This window comes from Charadrius vociferus, unplaced genomic scaffold, assembly GCF_000708025.1.
Source record: "Charadrius vociferus isolate BGI_N301 unplaced genomic scaffold, ASM70802v2 scaffold1578, whole genome shotgun sequence".
Classification (NCBI taxonomy): domain Eukaryota; kingdom Metazoa; phylum Chordata; class Aves; order Charadriiformes; family Charadriidae; genus Charadrius; species Charadrius vociferus.
In genome coordinates this window covers 451,644-466,717 of record NW_009649704.1, presented here as the reverse complement: position 1 = coordinate 466,717, position 15,074 = coordinate 451,644, and the positions used below count along the sequence as shown (strand labels likewise).

General features: G+C 49.5%; 1 protein-coding gene across 1 annotated transcript in view; it reads right to left on the bottom strand.

Annotated features, from left to right (window-relative positions):
* The window catches only part of CSMD2 (CUB and Sushi multiple domains 2), a 308,452-nt gene that overhangs the window by 111,774 nt on the left and 181,604 nt on the right, over positions 1 to 15,074 (bottom strand). The window contains 6 exon segments of the mRNA XM_009890603.1: positions 2,412 to 2,528; positions 2,747 to 2,935; positions 3,327 to 3,514; positions 4,260 to 4,398; positions 6,984 to 7,178; positions 9,325 to 9,651. Coding sequence (XP_009888905.1) covers positions 2,412 to 2,528; positions 2,747 to 2,935; positions 3,327 to 3,514; positions 4,260 to 4,398; positions 6,984 to 7,178; positions 9,325 to 9,651 — 1,155 coding nt within the window.

The window sequence follows — 15,074 nt, the reverse complement described above, 5'->3', positions numbered from 1 at the left end:
GGAATGCTGAAAGGAGCTGGGAGAAGCCGGCTGCAATGCGTGACACAGCAGCTGAACTCCGTGACAGCTGGGAAAGTACAGCTCTAAGACAAGACAGAACATTACTGCAAGAGGAAGGATGTGTATGTACATGTATGGATGTGTACGCACGCTCCCACCGACACAGCCCAGCGTCTAATTACATCCCAACATCTTCCACAAAACATTAGAGAAGAGATCTGCCTTCATTTGCCTCCTCCTCTCATTGCGCTGGTAAATGAGCAACTCCCCTGACCTCCGGGGACGAGGAAGGAGAGGTTCCCCTGATGTGGAACTTGGCTATATCCCAGCTTCTCCTAACTGGACAACGTCCTCTATCTACCCTCTCCTCGCGCCCTAACTGCCAACTGGATTTGGAGATTTCCTGCATCCAAGCAGTTGCCTGGATGAAGCTTTCCCAGCCCAGAACACCCTACAGACGCAAGGAGGGTGATCCTGCCCGGGGCGAAGCACTGCCGCCGCCGCCCCGTGTCCCACCGGCTGCTGCAGGTCATTGCTGTGGAGCTCCTGGAGAACAACCTTGAAGGCAGGATACCAGCAGCGGGTAAGGAGAGGGAAGAAAAGGTCATACGACACACAATATGAACAGACTCCCTTCCAATGAAAAAAGAGATTCTTCTACAGCAAACACTCAACTTCTTTTCTCAGAACTGTATCCTCACGCTGCCAGCCCAACCTGGTAGGGAAGAAGAGCTGAACTCTTGTCTAAGAGGCCTGTGAATTTTCACTACAATGAGCTGCATTTACAGAACAGCTCACGGTTTGATTTTCTAACATTCATTACCCGCGGCTAAGGCCAGAATTTCTGAAAAAGCTGATGGGCTTCAGACCGCTAAAGCTAGCACTGGCTCTTCAGAGAGTTCACCGTCCAGTTTCTCTTGGTGTGACAAACACGGTCCGGTTTAAGACAGTCACATCCAGGGCTGAATTCTTTGGATGGTCCAGAACTGCATCACTCTGAGCCACTCGACAGGATGTGCTGTTTGCTCTACTAATGAACTGGCCACAGCAGCATCTTTTACAGGACAGGGGACAAAAATCCCTCAGACTTGTGCAGCCGTGGCATACCTCTGCTATTTGAACAAGCACTGTGTTTTTCCAGCCTTGCTTAGCTTGGTCAGAAGACTTTCTTCTGATGTTGGCATAAAAGCACACAGGCCATCCGAGCTGCACTTTCTCATATAAAAGAGTGTCAGTTTGCTGCGTTGCGCTTAGCTACAGGATAATGCAGTGTCTCATCGGAGAGCTGAATCCAAGGCAGAGCGGATTAATGAAGAGTGGATTGCTGCTTCTCAACAGAATACTTTTCACAGCGTGTGATGGTTCCCTTAATGCACTGTGCTCTTCATTGACAAGTTTATTTGCTGGAATACAAATGGTATTTGCAAAATTGGCTGATGGTAGCTCCCGTCGTGCTGGTATCCGGTACGATGAGACAGTTATATAGGAGTGCATAAAGTTACATAAAGGGTTTATACCCTTTGTGCTTACCCCAGGCAGATACTGACTGGATTAGGAGAAATTACCTCCTGCCCTTGTACATAAAACTTGCTCTCTAATCGTCAAGGATGCATTTTCCTGAAGTTTTCCTTCAAGACAAAAGATTGGCGTGTGCTGCGCAGGAGATCGGCCTAAATAGATCTGCACTTTGCCTCTATGCTGGCAATACTCCTGGCTAGTGGGGAAATGAGAGCTGCAGAACTGGGACAGAGCTGGGAACTGAGATCCTGAGTTCTCCCCCATGTCTGGAAATGATTTACCACATGCTTCCATTTCTCCATCTGTAAAATGTTATATAGATAGCGATCCCGCGCTGCAATGAAAAATAAAGTCTGGAAGTACTACCGAGTGCCGAACATTACTGTAGCGGTGTCAGTGGCAGCTCGCCGTTCCTCCATGTGGCATTACTACCAATACCAGGTAGCCAAGTACCAGCTCACTTGCCAGAGGGTACTGCCATAAAACTGTCTGAAACCGAAGAGCCTGGCACAGGCTCTCGGATCTGTGGATTTGATACGGAACCATCTTTCCCTCTTAATCCTCTCCACTTTAAAGGGATTAAGAGACGCAACACCAAAAACCGTCACATCTTATCATAAAATCATAGAATGGTTTGGGTTGGAAGGGACCTTAAAGCTCACCTAGTTCCATCCCCTGCCGTGGGCAGGTACACCTCCCGCCAGCCCAGGGGGCTCAAAGCGTCATCCAACCTGGCCTCGGAGATCAATGTCCAGAGACAATGTCTGGGGTGGCGGCAAGAATGGCAACTGGCCAAGCAGATGGGTTCCCATCACCACCAACGGCACTTGCCTCCCGCTGACCACCATCCTCCAGTCCACCTCTAAACCCACTCTAAGCTAAAGGCTTCTCACCTTTCCCATGTGACGTTTCTATTGTCCATGTGCAGTTCAAGTTATTGGGATAAAAATCAGGGAAGCCTGGGGATAAGATGGTACCACTGGAACCACGAATGTAACCTCCACATAGAGCTGGAAAAACAAAGAAAGAATTAAAGAATTCAAAACCCTTCATCAGCTGGAAGAATATCAGTTCTGAATGTCAAAACAAAGCCCAACCCATCAAAATCAAACAAAATACACAGATCAAATGTCATTGCGAACCTCGCAATTGCTGCTTTGCTTTTGCAGTAGATCTGCAAATTAAGTGCTCGCCACCTCCTGCAGATGTTCTCTTCTGTACTCCTTACCCTCACAGCTGGGCAGTGGGCGGCTCCACTGGAAGTTCGGCTCACACTCCAGGGCTTCGCTGTCACTCAGGGTGTAGCCTGAATCGCAGCTGAACGTCACCAGCGCTCCCACGTAGAAATCATTGCCGTGGCGCTGGCCGTTCACCGGGATCCCCGGATCCAAGCAGTGGTCTGACTGGAGCTTCACAGCTGTGGCAAACAAACCCACTCGTGTCAGAGCCCTGGGAGGCTGCAGAGCCTGCTGCAAGGGGCAGCGATTAGCCTGCGGGAAAGTCCAACTCCTCCCATGAGCTCCTTCAAAGTCCTACTGATTATCCCCAAAGTAAGAGGATGAAACGGACAGAGGAACTCAACTCTGCCTCCTAAAATCAATAATATTCTGTAGATGCTAAAATAAAAGACTCTATAAGCAACCAAGATGGTCGAAAAGCAGAAACTGCTGCTTCCCTTGCAGCAGCTTTGCATTCTCCAATCACTGCCATGGCGCTAACTGTCTGGCAAGGGGAGAACCCAGTCCTACGGGCTCTGATTGAGTCCATTGTGCCACTGGAGAGCGCGTAATTACATGAATTGCACTTACTTTCATATCGGATCTGAAAGCCTATGTCAGAGTGGCTTTTGTCAGTGGTGAAGAGGAGGTAGAGGTAGTTGCTGGTGCTGATGAGGAACTGGGGCACCTGAGTCCCATCATAGACACCTATCAACGGGGAAGAGTAGGACCGGCCATCTCGCACTTCCAGCGTGTCATAATTCACCTCCGTCTTGAATCTGAAAGGGACACAAGAACACATCTGTCAAAAACCAGCGTGGCGGATTTTTCATCCCTGCAGCGCTGAACGTGCTCCATGACCAGAGGGCAGCACGGGCCATGGGGCAGCATGTGGGTCCGCTCCCACCGCCCGACCTGCGGTTGGCCGAGCGTCTTGCTGAGAACACGTCATTCCCCTCCTACGCATTTTGGTTCCTTTCTTCACCTGCTTCATCTGCTGACGCCGAGCACTCTTAGCAGCAACAAGCACCTTCCGCTGCGTGACCAACCCCCTCTCAGACATACAGCGCCAGGGTCAGGAAAGAGTAGTCCTCCTCAAACCCTGAAATCCAGGGCAAGTCCGGAGACTCGGCCCTCCCGACTCAGGGCCAGATCCTCACTGCTGCTCCTCCCCGGCTCCTCCTGAGCACGGGGGAGCTCAGCCTCCGAAAACGTGTCCTACAAGTGCCAAAAACAGCACTGCAAATTAGCAGGAGTTAGTCAAGAGAAAAGGGGAAAAAAAAAAAATCACCATTTTCCACCTTCTCTTCTTGAATGTTAGGTGAATTTTAATGCCTTGCCAGGAATTAAAACAAAAAAAAAAACAAAGAGAGAAAGAGAGAACCTGACTGCCAAAGACAGCGCTGAGCAGTTCGCTCCCTTCTCCTCCGGGGGTGAAACTCAACACTGCCGGAACCACCAAAGGGGAAAAAAAAAAAAAAAAAAATGCAAATAGGAGAAGTTTGGGACGTCGCTGGTGAGCACCTGTCAAACGTGATCTTGATGGGGTAGCCCGGCTGGGCCTCTATGACCCACGCGCAGCTCAGCGAGTCCTTGTAGAAGCCAGGCCAGGCAGGGGACAGGATGGTTCCGCTGGGCGACGTCAGGTGGCCCCCGCAGGGTGCTGGGGAGAAGGAAAACCACATGATTCAGGTGAAGAGCATCACAGCAGCGGTGGCACGATGGGACGTCCCCCTCCCCGCCAGGCGGTACTGTCCCACCGTGCAACAGCTTTCAGGCATTATTGTTTCCCATGTGTTAAAAATAACCAGAGCCAAATTAAATATCAACGCTAGCTGGCAAGAAAAGGCCTTTTTAGATTTAAACTGAAGATGCGGCAGCCTGCTACTGTACCTGCGGGAGTCAGCAGCCTGACCTTGTGCCGTGGCTCCAAGGGGACAGGGTATAATAATGATTATTAGATACAAAACCAGAGAAAACTGCAAGGTCAGTTTGCATTTCAGTAGCTGCAGGTGCCAGAAAATCTTTCATATCTGTGGTAATTGAGTCATGTCTTTTCTTCCACAAGGGACATCACACGACTATGGCGTTTATGCCACACTGTGGTCCCCTGTGCCATCAGCAGAAGCTGAAGGCATATTACTATCTTTTCTGGAAAAAGGGCACTGGATGCGATGGACCAGAGGTACGAAATCCTATAGCCCTGAATAACTGCAATGTATTGTCCTCTAAAAAAATCAAATGGGATGGAAACACGTGTCTGTTCCTGCGAGTCTGTGTTCCCCCTGCTCAGCACTGTGCAGGATCCATCACCCAGATGGTTCTTCTTCATGTCCCACCGAGTCCAGTCACTGGTGCTGGTCACGCGTGTCGTGCACGGCAGCGTGACAACATTATGGTCCTTTGGGAGCTCCCCCGGGCAGACCAAGCCTGTCACCCCACCGGAGTCGCTGCTCGTTGAGTCCCGTGGACCAAAGGGACCTTACTCCTGCAGAGCAGCCGTGGAAGCACCAGCCCAGGGCTGGTCACCACGCGAGCTCTGCACAAGGGCTACACAACGCTATACTCGATGTCACCTCCAACACCTCTGTAAGGCCGGGTCCCAGACCTCCGCTGCTGAGCTGGAGGATGCCAGGGGAAACTCAACTGATCTCAACTCAATCTGAACCAGTTATTTCTGAACAAGAGGCTCCTTTCTGCCCCAAAGGACTCCTGCCAGGACTTCTATCCATCTCTCAACTCCTTTTTTTAGGTCTCTCTCTTTCCCATTAATTTTTTCAAGTGCTAAAAAGTACTTTAGATCTATATACTTCCTCCTTGTTTAAAAAGACTAATTAAACTGTACACTTAACCAAGTGCATACTGAAGGGTGAGTCAAAGGAATCACCACTGTGATCACAGAGAAAAAAGCACAAGTTAATGGCATAAGGTTACCAAAGCTTCCAAAGATAAAAGTTGATTAAAAGGGTATTATTTAATGTATATTTCTTTTCTACACTTACAGATACACAAACTTAACGGTTCATGCTTGTGAAAGTAATGGAAACCCTGAATCAAACCTATAGACCTTTCATTGTCAGCTGCTTGCAAAAGTACACAAGAATATAAAAAAATGCAGCTTCTTGTTACATAAAAGTTCCTGAACGCGACTGATACCTTCTTCTTTCATCTGAAAGACAATGGGCTAGATTGTGCGATTTCTACTGCTCATCCATTTGAACAATGCATGACCAATTACTGACATTATTTCTCAGTACTACAGTCCCATTTCTCACCAGCACGGTACTTGTTATTCAGATGGCTGCAAACACCAGCGCAGGGAGGGCACTGCTTCGCTGAGAGCGGAGGGCACAGGAAGACTTTTCACTTCTAACAAGCTCTTTCTTCACTTCTCTTTTCCACAGCAGAAGCTTTAAAGGACTAGGAAAAAGCTTTGCAATCTGTATTAAAGCCTTTACTTCAACCCATCTCCCCGGTTTCTAGGTTGGCTATCAGAGCTGTTGTGGCAAAGAGATGTAAACGCAAAATTTCTGGCTCTTAACTGCCAGACGCCACTCGACGGGGACGATGCACCGCGCTGACAGAGGCGGCAAAGGTATGTGTGTGCCTACAAACGTCTGCAGCAACGCGTTCACTTTTCAGAGTGAAGATCTGTACCTTTTGCTTCTTTGATTATAAAACTATTATATATTTTACATGTATCAAAAATCAGGACAGAAAAAATATCGCTGTGTATCGTATCTTCCATTCTCTGTTCTTCAACTCCCTTCGTGACAGAGTAGCAGCAAAGCTTTTAGTCATCGATAAATCAAAGCCTTTTATTATTGTTATTAGAAAAACACCTGTTGTAATAAGAACTGAGCTAATAAAAATAATCCCCATCAGTCATTTCACAAAAAATTAGAGAACAAACTGAGTTTGGTGCTCAGTGACTACTGGACCGGCACTCCCCACAAAGCAAACTCTCCTGTGCAGACACCGCCTCCCAGAGCTACACAACATCTTGGCCATAACCCAGAGCTGAGGGTCAGAACTAAAGTCCAACAGTCCTTCAGCTCTCAACAACCACTGCCTCTGCCTTCGTGATGGCAAAAGGCGCCACAAGGCTAGCACTGCGTCCCTTCGCTAGGGGTTATCTGAGCAGGACGACGATAGACAAAATTATCACCCTTTTCCCCCAAAACACCATGGGACCGCTCTCCCTCCAGGGTGCATGTACAGCCTAGTAGGAAAGAGGATAAAATTTACCTTCGCATCTGAGCACTGCGTTGTTCCAGACCACGTTTCCTTCCTTCAAGATGCAGGTGATGGTTTCTGAGCCGTGGGTCCTGATGAAGCCCTCATCGCAAAGGAAGGACACGGAGCTGCCGAGCTGGAGGCTGTCGCCGAATCGCTTTCCGTTCACAGGCACGCCGGGGTCAGGGCACTCGTTGTGCCTAAACGCTGAGAGGGAAAGACAAGAGAATAGTCAGTGACTTGTTCTCCCACCTCTCTGCTATTCAAAACTAAGTAAGTCAGACCACAACCTTAGCAATTAAACAGTAGTTTCAGGTCTTTCCTATGGAGACAACAGCACTTGATCTTAGCCCTGGACAGTAGACCTTCCTCACGGAGAAGACTAAAGAGCACAGACTTGAATTTGGGCCATTATCAGCCCAGCAAGGCTACTGTGCTCTACAGGGAGTCAGCCTGTGGCAGAAATCACGTCACCACCTCATCTCTAAACTGGTAAGGCACCCAAGTACGTGGTCCCACTGTTCAACTTCTCATCCAGTTGAAGCCACTTAAGTGTTTCTGTTCCATCCCTACTGCAAGCGTTCATTTGCAAACTTGGAGAGGAAGGAGGAGATTAAAAAAATTTGCATCCAAGAGGTGCTGAGACACAGGGCCAGAAAAGAGCCCGTGGGAGCAAATTATCTCCTCAGCAACCTTTGGCATGTGAAAATGCCCAAATACTCAAAATAGGGAAAAATTTTCAAAAACTCTACCGCAGTGCGTGCGTCTGTGTAAAGGAGACGTAAGAGAAAAACTGAAAGCTTTAAGGCCCTGTGGTTAAAAGTAAGGGTGCCCTCAGCACCTCCCGTGATTGACTGCCACAGAGTCCCCGACCTTGCTTGTCATCGTTACCGGGACAGAACGAAGGACGCACAGCAATTACCTTCCCAGGTGTTGCAACGCTGCGCATGGCACTGCACAGACACACAGCTCTGTTTAAAGGCCTGCCCTTTTCCAGCCGTTAAAAACTAGGCCAGCCAACCAATCAGAAAATAAGTCTGTAGCCTTAATTCCCCATTAAGTGCATAATTATGTACTATATCTTCCTATGCCGGGAGGTGGTCTTCAGAGATGAGCAGTGTATGAAAGATTAAAGCCTCCAGATTAATTACACACACATGCTTTTAGGATCTTTAATGCACTTGACCAAATTCAGATGAGTTCTCGATTTCCTACAGAGCATCGTTACTCATACAATGTCTTGTTATATACACTGCTAAAGGGGGAAACACAGGCTGCATCTGTTCCTTGTGCTCTCGTACCTGTCCCTTGCAGCAATATGTTGTCTCCTCTCTCATACCTAAACGGAAGCAAAGGATGGCACGGTGTCTGAGAAAGGCTCAGGAGTTCCCTTTCGCTAGCTCAAGCAGTCACAACAGATTAATTCATGCGTAGCTGAGAGTCATTTACAACAATAAAATATTTGGCTTAAAAAAATTTTGGCTTGCAGGATCCAGGACTCAACCCTGGGTGTGTGACACTACCACACACCAGCTCCTTCATCTGATGAGCCTTCAGTCTGCTGTAGTGTGGCAAAGGATTCCTTAAGACCTCTGAATTTTTTTTTTATTTTTTTTTTTTAAATAGAGGATTTGCAATCATAGCCAGAAAGGCTATTAATTTAGCTGTGCCACTAAAGGCTATTATAACAAAGTCATTTATCAGTTCTGCTGAATAGGTTTAATAACGCTCTTTAGAAAATTATAGGACAATATGAGGATAAAATTACCATAGCGTTCATTTGAGATTTGAAGACTGAACTTACGTGAAGCCAAACACATCTATGAAAGTTTCAATGCTCTGTAAGACATTGCTACGTGTCCTCCTTTATCTTCAAAGTCTTGCATGCTTTTAGGTGTCAGCAAACGACGATAGCGTTGACTGATGAACACAACCATCCGAGATCTAACAGCTCTGCCTGATCTGCACCACGCTGTGCCCAAAGCAGTGTCTCACCTCAGGGAGCAGAAGGGCGGCACGGCGAGGGAGGGCAGAGCGCCCGTATCACACAGCAAGCTGCGGGCTGACGGGAGAACAGCAGCCCTGACTGCCCCACGCACGGCTAATCCACGGCCAAACCGTTTCTTTCACCACTGGACAACACTTAAACTTCGCATCCAGAAAGAACTTGTGCCATCAGCTCTAAGCTTAAAACCAATCCTCAATTATCCAACTGCAAATCTCAAGTAATCCCCGATTTTCAGACTTACCCTGGATTTGCAATGGTTTTAGGGAGATCAAACTCTTGCCTGTTAGTCTCCAAAAAGAACTGAGAGCTTGAAGCGAAAACCAGAAGGAAGGACTGGGCACTTACTGGTGAAGGTTATGTTGAAGCCTCTCTTCTCCATGGAGTGGTCGGTCTGGAACTCCAGCCTGGCTACGTGGCCGCTGCTGGTCAGAGAGGAGGGGATCTGGTTCCCTGAGAAGGTCCCCAGCACCGGCGATTCAGCAGTCCCACCATCCTTCACCGCTAGGAAATCAAACTGGGGCTCCACATCAAAATCATTGAAAGCCAAGTGAATTCGGCTCTCGGGTTTAGCTATAATTAACCAAACACAGTGCAAGCTGCTTCCGTATTCTTCAGGGTAGTTTGGTGACAGCACAATCCCAGATGGGGTGGTGAAGTTGAAAAAGCAGGAAACTGCAACAAGAAATCACCATCAATCACGCAGCACGGTGCTCCTGCACGCTGCTCTGTCACGTTTCCCCCTCCCCCTCCCCCCCCGCGCCGGGCGATCCCCGCAAACTCCCAACTGCTTCGCTTCTCAGAGCCGGTTACAGAAAGGCAGGGCGCAGTGCTCCATTCACTGCCAGACGCCAGTGATTTATTTGCATGGGGAAGAAGTGACTTCAAAGTAGTCTCCAAGTCCCGGTTGTGTCTGATCGCCAGCGCTGGGCCGAGCAGAGGGCTGCCCCCGTGCTCAGCAGCGCACCCCTCACACGCGCTCTCCGCCGCGCACGGAGCAGCGCACGTTTCTTTTAGAAAAACAAGAGAAACCGTCCCTCAGCCAGGTGAGGATCTGGTATTTTGCCGGTGAATTCTGCACATCCCTGAGAAGAGACCTACGCAAGAATCAAACGCATGACTCCAGCTAGCGCAAAATAAAATTACTGTTAAACAAGTGAGCCTTAACAGCTCCTTAACGGTCTTCTGTTGTGGCCACAACTCAGCACGACCTACAGAACCCGAGGTCAGGCATCAGCGGGGCCGTCACCCCACGCCGAGCTCCAGGCTCCCCTGCGGCCACCCCTGCCCACGCTTTCCAGTCTGAAGTGTTGGGTAAACTGCAGAGGCACTTCTGGGTGCAGCGCAGACTCTCCAAGACTTGCTTAAAATTCTGCACTCTTAGTTTACCCCTCTGTTTGCTGTTTGCCGTTTCCCCCCGTGCTCCTCACCAGAGGGGGCTGCGCCCGGGCAGTGCCGCTGCATTTAGACAACCTCCTCACGTCCAGAACGCCCCAACCCCGAATCAAATATTTGGACGCTACAGCAATAAATTGTCGGCTGCTTTGAGAAGGAGCTGTGAGTCAATGTGCCTCGGTGGATCTCCTCAGGCAGCTGTTCACACCTCTGCCGAACGAGCTCTCAAAAATGGTGTTTGGTTTTAGTGGTGATTTTGCCGTGCCGGGCACGGACCAGCTCCGGAGCCCTCCCGAGCGCCAGGGGTCGGGACAACCCCGAGCTGCCGTCTCCAGCCCCGGAGCAGGGCAGCTCCCCTTCCCGGCACAAATAAATCACTGACTTCTGCTGGGCCAGCATCTTACGAAATAGAGGCAAACTGGACTGCCGTTTCCCAGGAAAGTAATTAAAACAAGTCTTCAAATGAAGTTGAGGGGAAGAGCGCATATGAAAAAAATCCTTAACTCTCCAGGGTTTTCAATATATACTGTATTTCAGCTGACAAGGTCCATTGAGTTGAAAAAGCAAGGCTACCTTTTAAGTGGTACCTGTCCAATGTTTTTGATGTTTTATGTACATATGCTTTACTCATCTTTTTCCCCGCCATCACCCTTGGTAAAATCCATTACTTGGAACATATTTTGTGCTAATTCCTGGCAAAAGGACATCGTGCGGAGGATGAGACTGGTTTTAGTTTGGCATTTATACAATTATTTGGTTCAATGCTCACCGTCCCTCTGTTATTTTCCCTCTGTATTCCTTCAACGCTTAATGGTTTCGGATCAAATAAGATGGACGTTACCATGACGTTATCAAGGCTAAGAGCTACACAATCTATTTCCTGCTCTCAGCGACAAAGAGAACAGACTAAAGAGAAAACAAACTGCAAAATATCCTCAGGATTTTGGCTCTTTACTCGATGCTGAAGTATCAAGGGATGCTGTCAAATAATCCTGTCAGCAAAAGCCTGGTATAATCTGCCCAGGAATAGTTAGTGAAAATGAACGCATTCACACCCAGGGAGACATCCCAGCAGCAGGAACCCCTCCCAGCAGCCACCTATCTCCTATAAATTTTTAAATCCGAAGTGGTAAATTAGCCTTCATCCAGGACCCGCAGTATCCCGCAGCCAGCAACACAGAGGTACAGTCGCTGGCGCAGCTATTACGGCGCAGCGCTGGTGGCTCATTTCGGGAAATAACAACAACAAAGAACTCGCTGACAAAAGACAGAAAAGCAGAGTGAGGGAAGAATATAGAATTAACCTTTGCCAGATAAAACAAAATGACAGGTTAAAAAGTAACAGATAAAAAACTCCCGAAGTCTCCACCGCAGGGAAGTAAATGACAATTTCAATTTTCCATAAAATAACAAGCGTGGGAGACGGCCAAGCTGCAGGACAAAGGCCACCGTCCCACGCGCCCATGGCCACGGCGGGACACCAACGCACAACCCCCTCGGCACAGCGGGGAGCCCGGCTTCGCCTCCCAGGGGGGCACCTCCCACCCAGGAGGGGACAACTGACGCGGAAGGGTCATTAACAAGACCACGGTGCCTGGGACGTGAAAATTTTCTTTCTCCTTTCAGGCAGGAGAGGTCTTTCTTCAGCGTGAAAGGAGGTTTTTTGGTCTGGGGCTGCACTGGACAGAACTGGACCGGGATCGCAACAGTCTCTCTGCTTTGCTGGACACTCGGATAAAAGCAGGAGCTGTTTAACAGGATGTCACAGACAGTGCGCCGTGACACCGGGGCGCAGATGACAGTGCCCCAGAAAGGTGAAAGACAGCTGAGCGCTACTGGTCTCGTGCTGCGCTGTGCCTCCGAGGCAGTCGGGAACAAAGTGGCCGCGAGGAGCGAGCGGTCATTCGGAACGGGACAGACGGACGGAGGTCAGCCCTGCTGCCTGCAGCCCATCCGCCAGGAACAGCCGTGACACTGAGGCTTTGAGCTAAGAGATTGAAATGAATATTTATTATCCTTGTTCTTAAATGTTATGAGAGCACATTTCGTTATGTGCACAGCATAGGTTGAAATTTATAAGCCTACGCTGACCTTTGTCAATAATTATTATTACTGATCAAGTACTGCCAAAGCAATAAGAAAAATCCCTTTATTAAATGCAGCAGAATAAATCACAGCAAAACTCCGTAGAAACAGAGTACCTATTAAGCCTGTGAGCCCCATGTCATTAAGGCATGAGTATAAGGTATTTATTTAAGCCATCGCAACATTATCAAGATTCTGCCTTCATTTAGAGCAGCAAAACAGTGAAGAAACAGCTCGTTTCGTCTTGTCTTACACAGCCGAGTGGGACACGAGGCGGTGGCACGAGGGCAGTGCCCCACGGTCGGCGTGTGCCATGCTCACGGCTGAGCGGAACACAGAGACCGCCGACAGCTCTTCACCAGCAGAGCAGCTCGTCTCTGCGCGTGCAGCCAGCAGCGATTTCTGCCTTTGTCTGGTCAGTCTAAGCACAACTCGCTTCTCTTTCTTCCGCCTTCCAAAGATCCTGCCTCCTCACAGTCGGGTTCGCTGCTCCCGTGCGGTGTTCCCGCTGGCCCCGACATCCCTCTCTGCACGTCCTGCCTGGGAGAACCCAGGGCTGAGCCCGGGGAGAGGGCACACCTGCAATGCCGGGGAACGGGAAAAGCACCAGGTTCAGGGGCTGAAAACCAAGCAGGGAATCACTGTAATAATTTCAGTCTCCATGGAAACGATAAAAAAAAAAAATCCTGACTTCTCTCTCAGCTTTTAGATATCATTCCCACAGACTCTGACCACTTGGGAGAGAGCTTGAAGACAGCAACTGATTTTCTGCCTTACTTTTCCTATTTAAGAAGATCCATCCTCTAGGCATAGCTTGTTGATGGACTGGAAAAACAGGACCTCAGCAGGAGCCTGGTTAATAACCGGCATGCCCCACTCGGGGAAGCATCCGTCCCAAATAGCTAAAGCGCTGGGAGCTCAGGGCACTGTTCAAGCTGCGAAGCAAAGTGCTTTACATTTCGTATTTTCCTCTTTCTCTATCGGCTGTTTCAATAAACACATCTGCATCACAATGTATTTTCCTTCTGAAAACCCTGAGGCACCAGCAGGGCAAGTGGGAGGTGAGGGAAAGGAGTCTAGAGCAAATACTAACTGGGAGAACTTTTTTGTATTTCAGAGCAACAAACTCTTCAGCGTGCTCTGATGGAGTAGCTGTCACCGCCAGCGTGTGGCTCACTGGGGGCGGGAGAGGAGGTATGTTCAAAAGAATGAAAAATAGGCAGGTTTTGGGTACCAGTTCTTGAGGAAAACATCATCAGTGAACTTAAAATAGACCGTATAGGAGCCTCTGTGCACGCAGAAGAGCGCTACAATACCAAAGCGGGTTTCATTTCTGCCCACTCAAAACAGGAACAGTGACTGTGTTACCGGGAATAAGATAAGTTTCTTAAACTTACTGGAAGACGCTGATCTCCACTAGGACAGTGTTGGGCTGCTTGTCTGCCAGGGTTTCTGCAGCCATCTGTTCCCCAGGAGATGCTCCAAGGCTTCTGCACAAAGGCAAGATCCTTCCCCGTGTGCCCCTGTTTGTTTTAAGGGAACTCTCCCCCTCCCTGCAGTCTCTCTTGGGAATCGCTGGCGGTGTCCGCAAGATGACAGAAGTTTAATTGTCACTTTTTGGCAAAAGCCCCAAACCAGTCTAGCGGTCTTGTTAGGTACCTTTCCCGTCCCGCTCCTTCGTGGTTTAGCAGAGCATCCTTCCTCTGCTGCCGCGCTCGGAGCCGTCTGCCAACTGCTGCAACACATTCGTCTCCCGCGGGCTGGAAGCCACAACAGGCAGGGGCTTGACTTGCCTCCCCGCAGTCCCACGGTCTCGGCACGCCGGGTGCGTGACGGACGGCTGCTGTAACACCCGAAAGGGCATGGCACCCCCGCAGCGTAACTGCAGTTGGGGTGACGGCAGCTGCACACCGGTGATTAAGCGCAGCAGAGGGTGTGCGGGCAGGTTCAGCCACACGTGAAGGGAGGGAGCAACAGAGAGAGCCTTAAAGATAAAGTTGCACCCATTGACTCCGCCTGCAAATTGGAAATGTCCCACTGCAGCTTTCTCAAACACCAACCCCATGTGTAACGCGTCGAAGTAAAATAAGGCAGGGAAAGGGAACTTCTCTGCAGACCGGACTGAAGATGGCAACGTAATGTACACCACACTCCAGTTTTCTGGATATAGAGATAGGGGAAGGGGACAGAGACGACCTCCTCGCCGGATAAAACCTGTAAGTGTCATTTCAGATTCAGACTCATGCAAAGAGAAGCAACACATCATGCTGAGCAATTGCTGTCAGGAATATGGACAGATGCCTTGGCACAGGACAGCTCGTTTAGAGCAGCGTGAAACCCCATCAGGGTAACAGTTCAACTGATTCAATCAGTGAAATAACAAGCATGGAGACAACCCAACAAACCGCATCCCCCTGATCAGCGCTGAGAGCGCAGCTGGGAGCACCTCTGGTGAGCTGCACGTGCCACCACGTGGCCTCACACCACCGTGAAGTCCTCCCCACCAGCGGGTGCTCTGCAGGAGGAGCATCCCTGCCCCAGGGGCCAGAGCTGGCCACATCTGCTGCATCACCACCGCAACCTCATCTCGCCCCTTCCAGCCTTATCACTGCAACCTT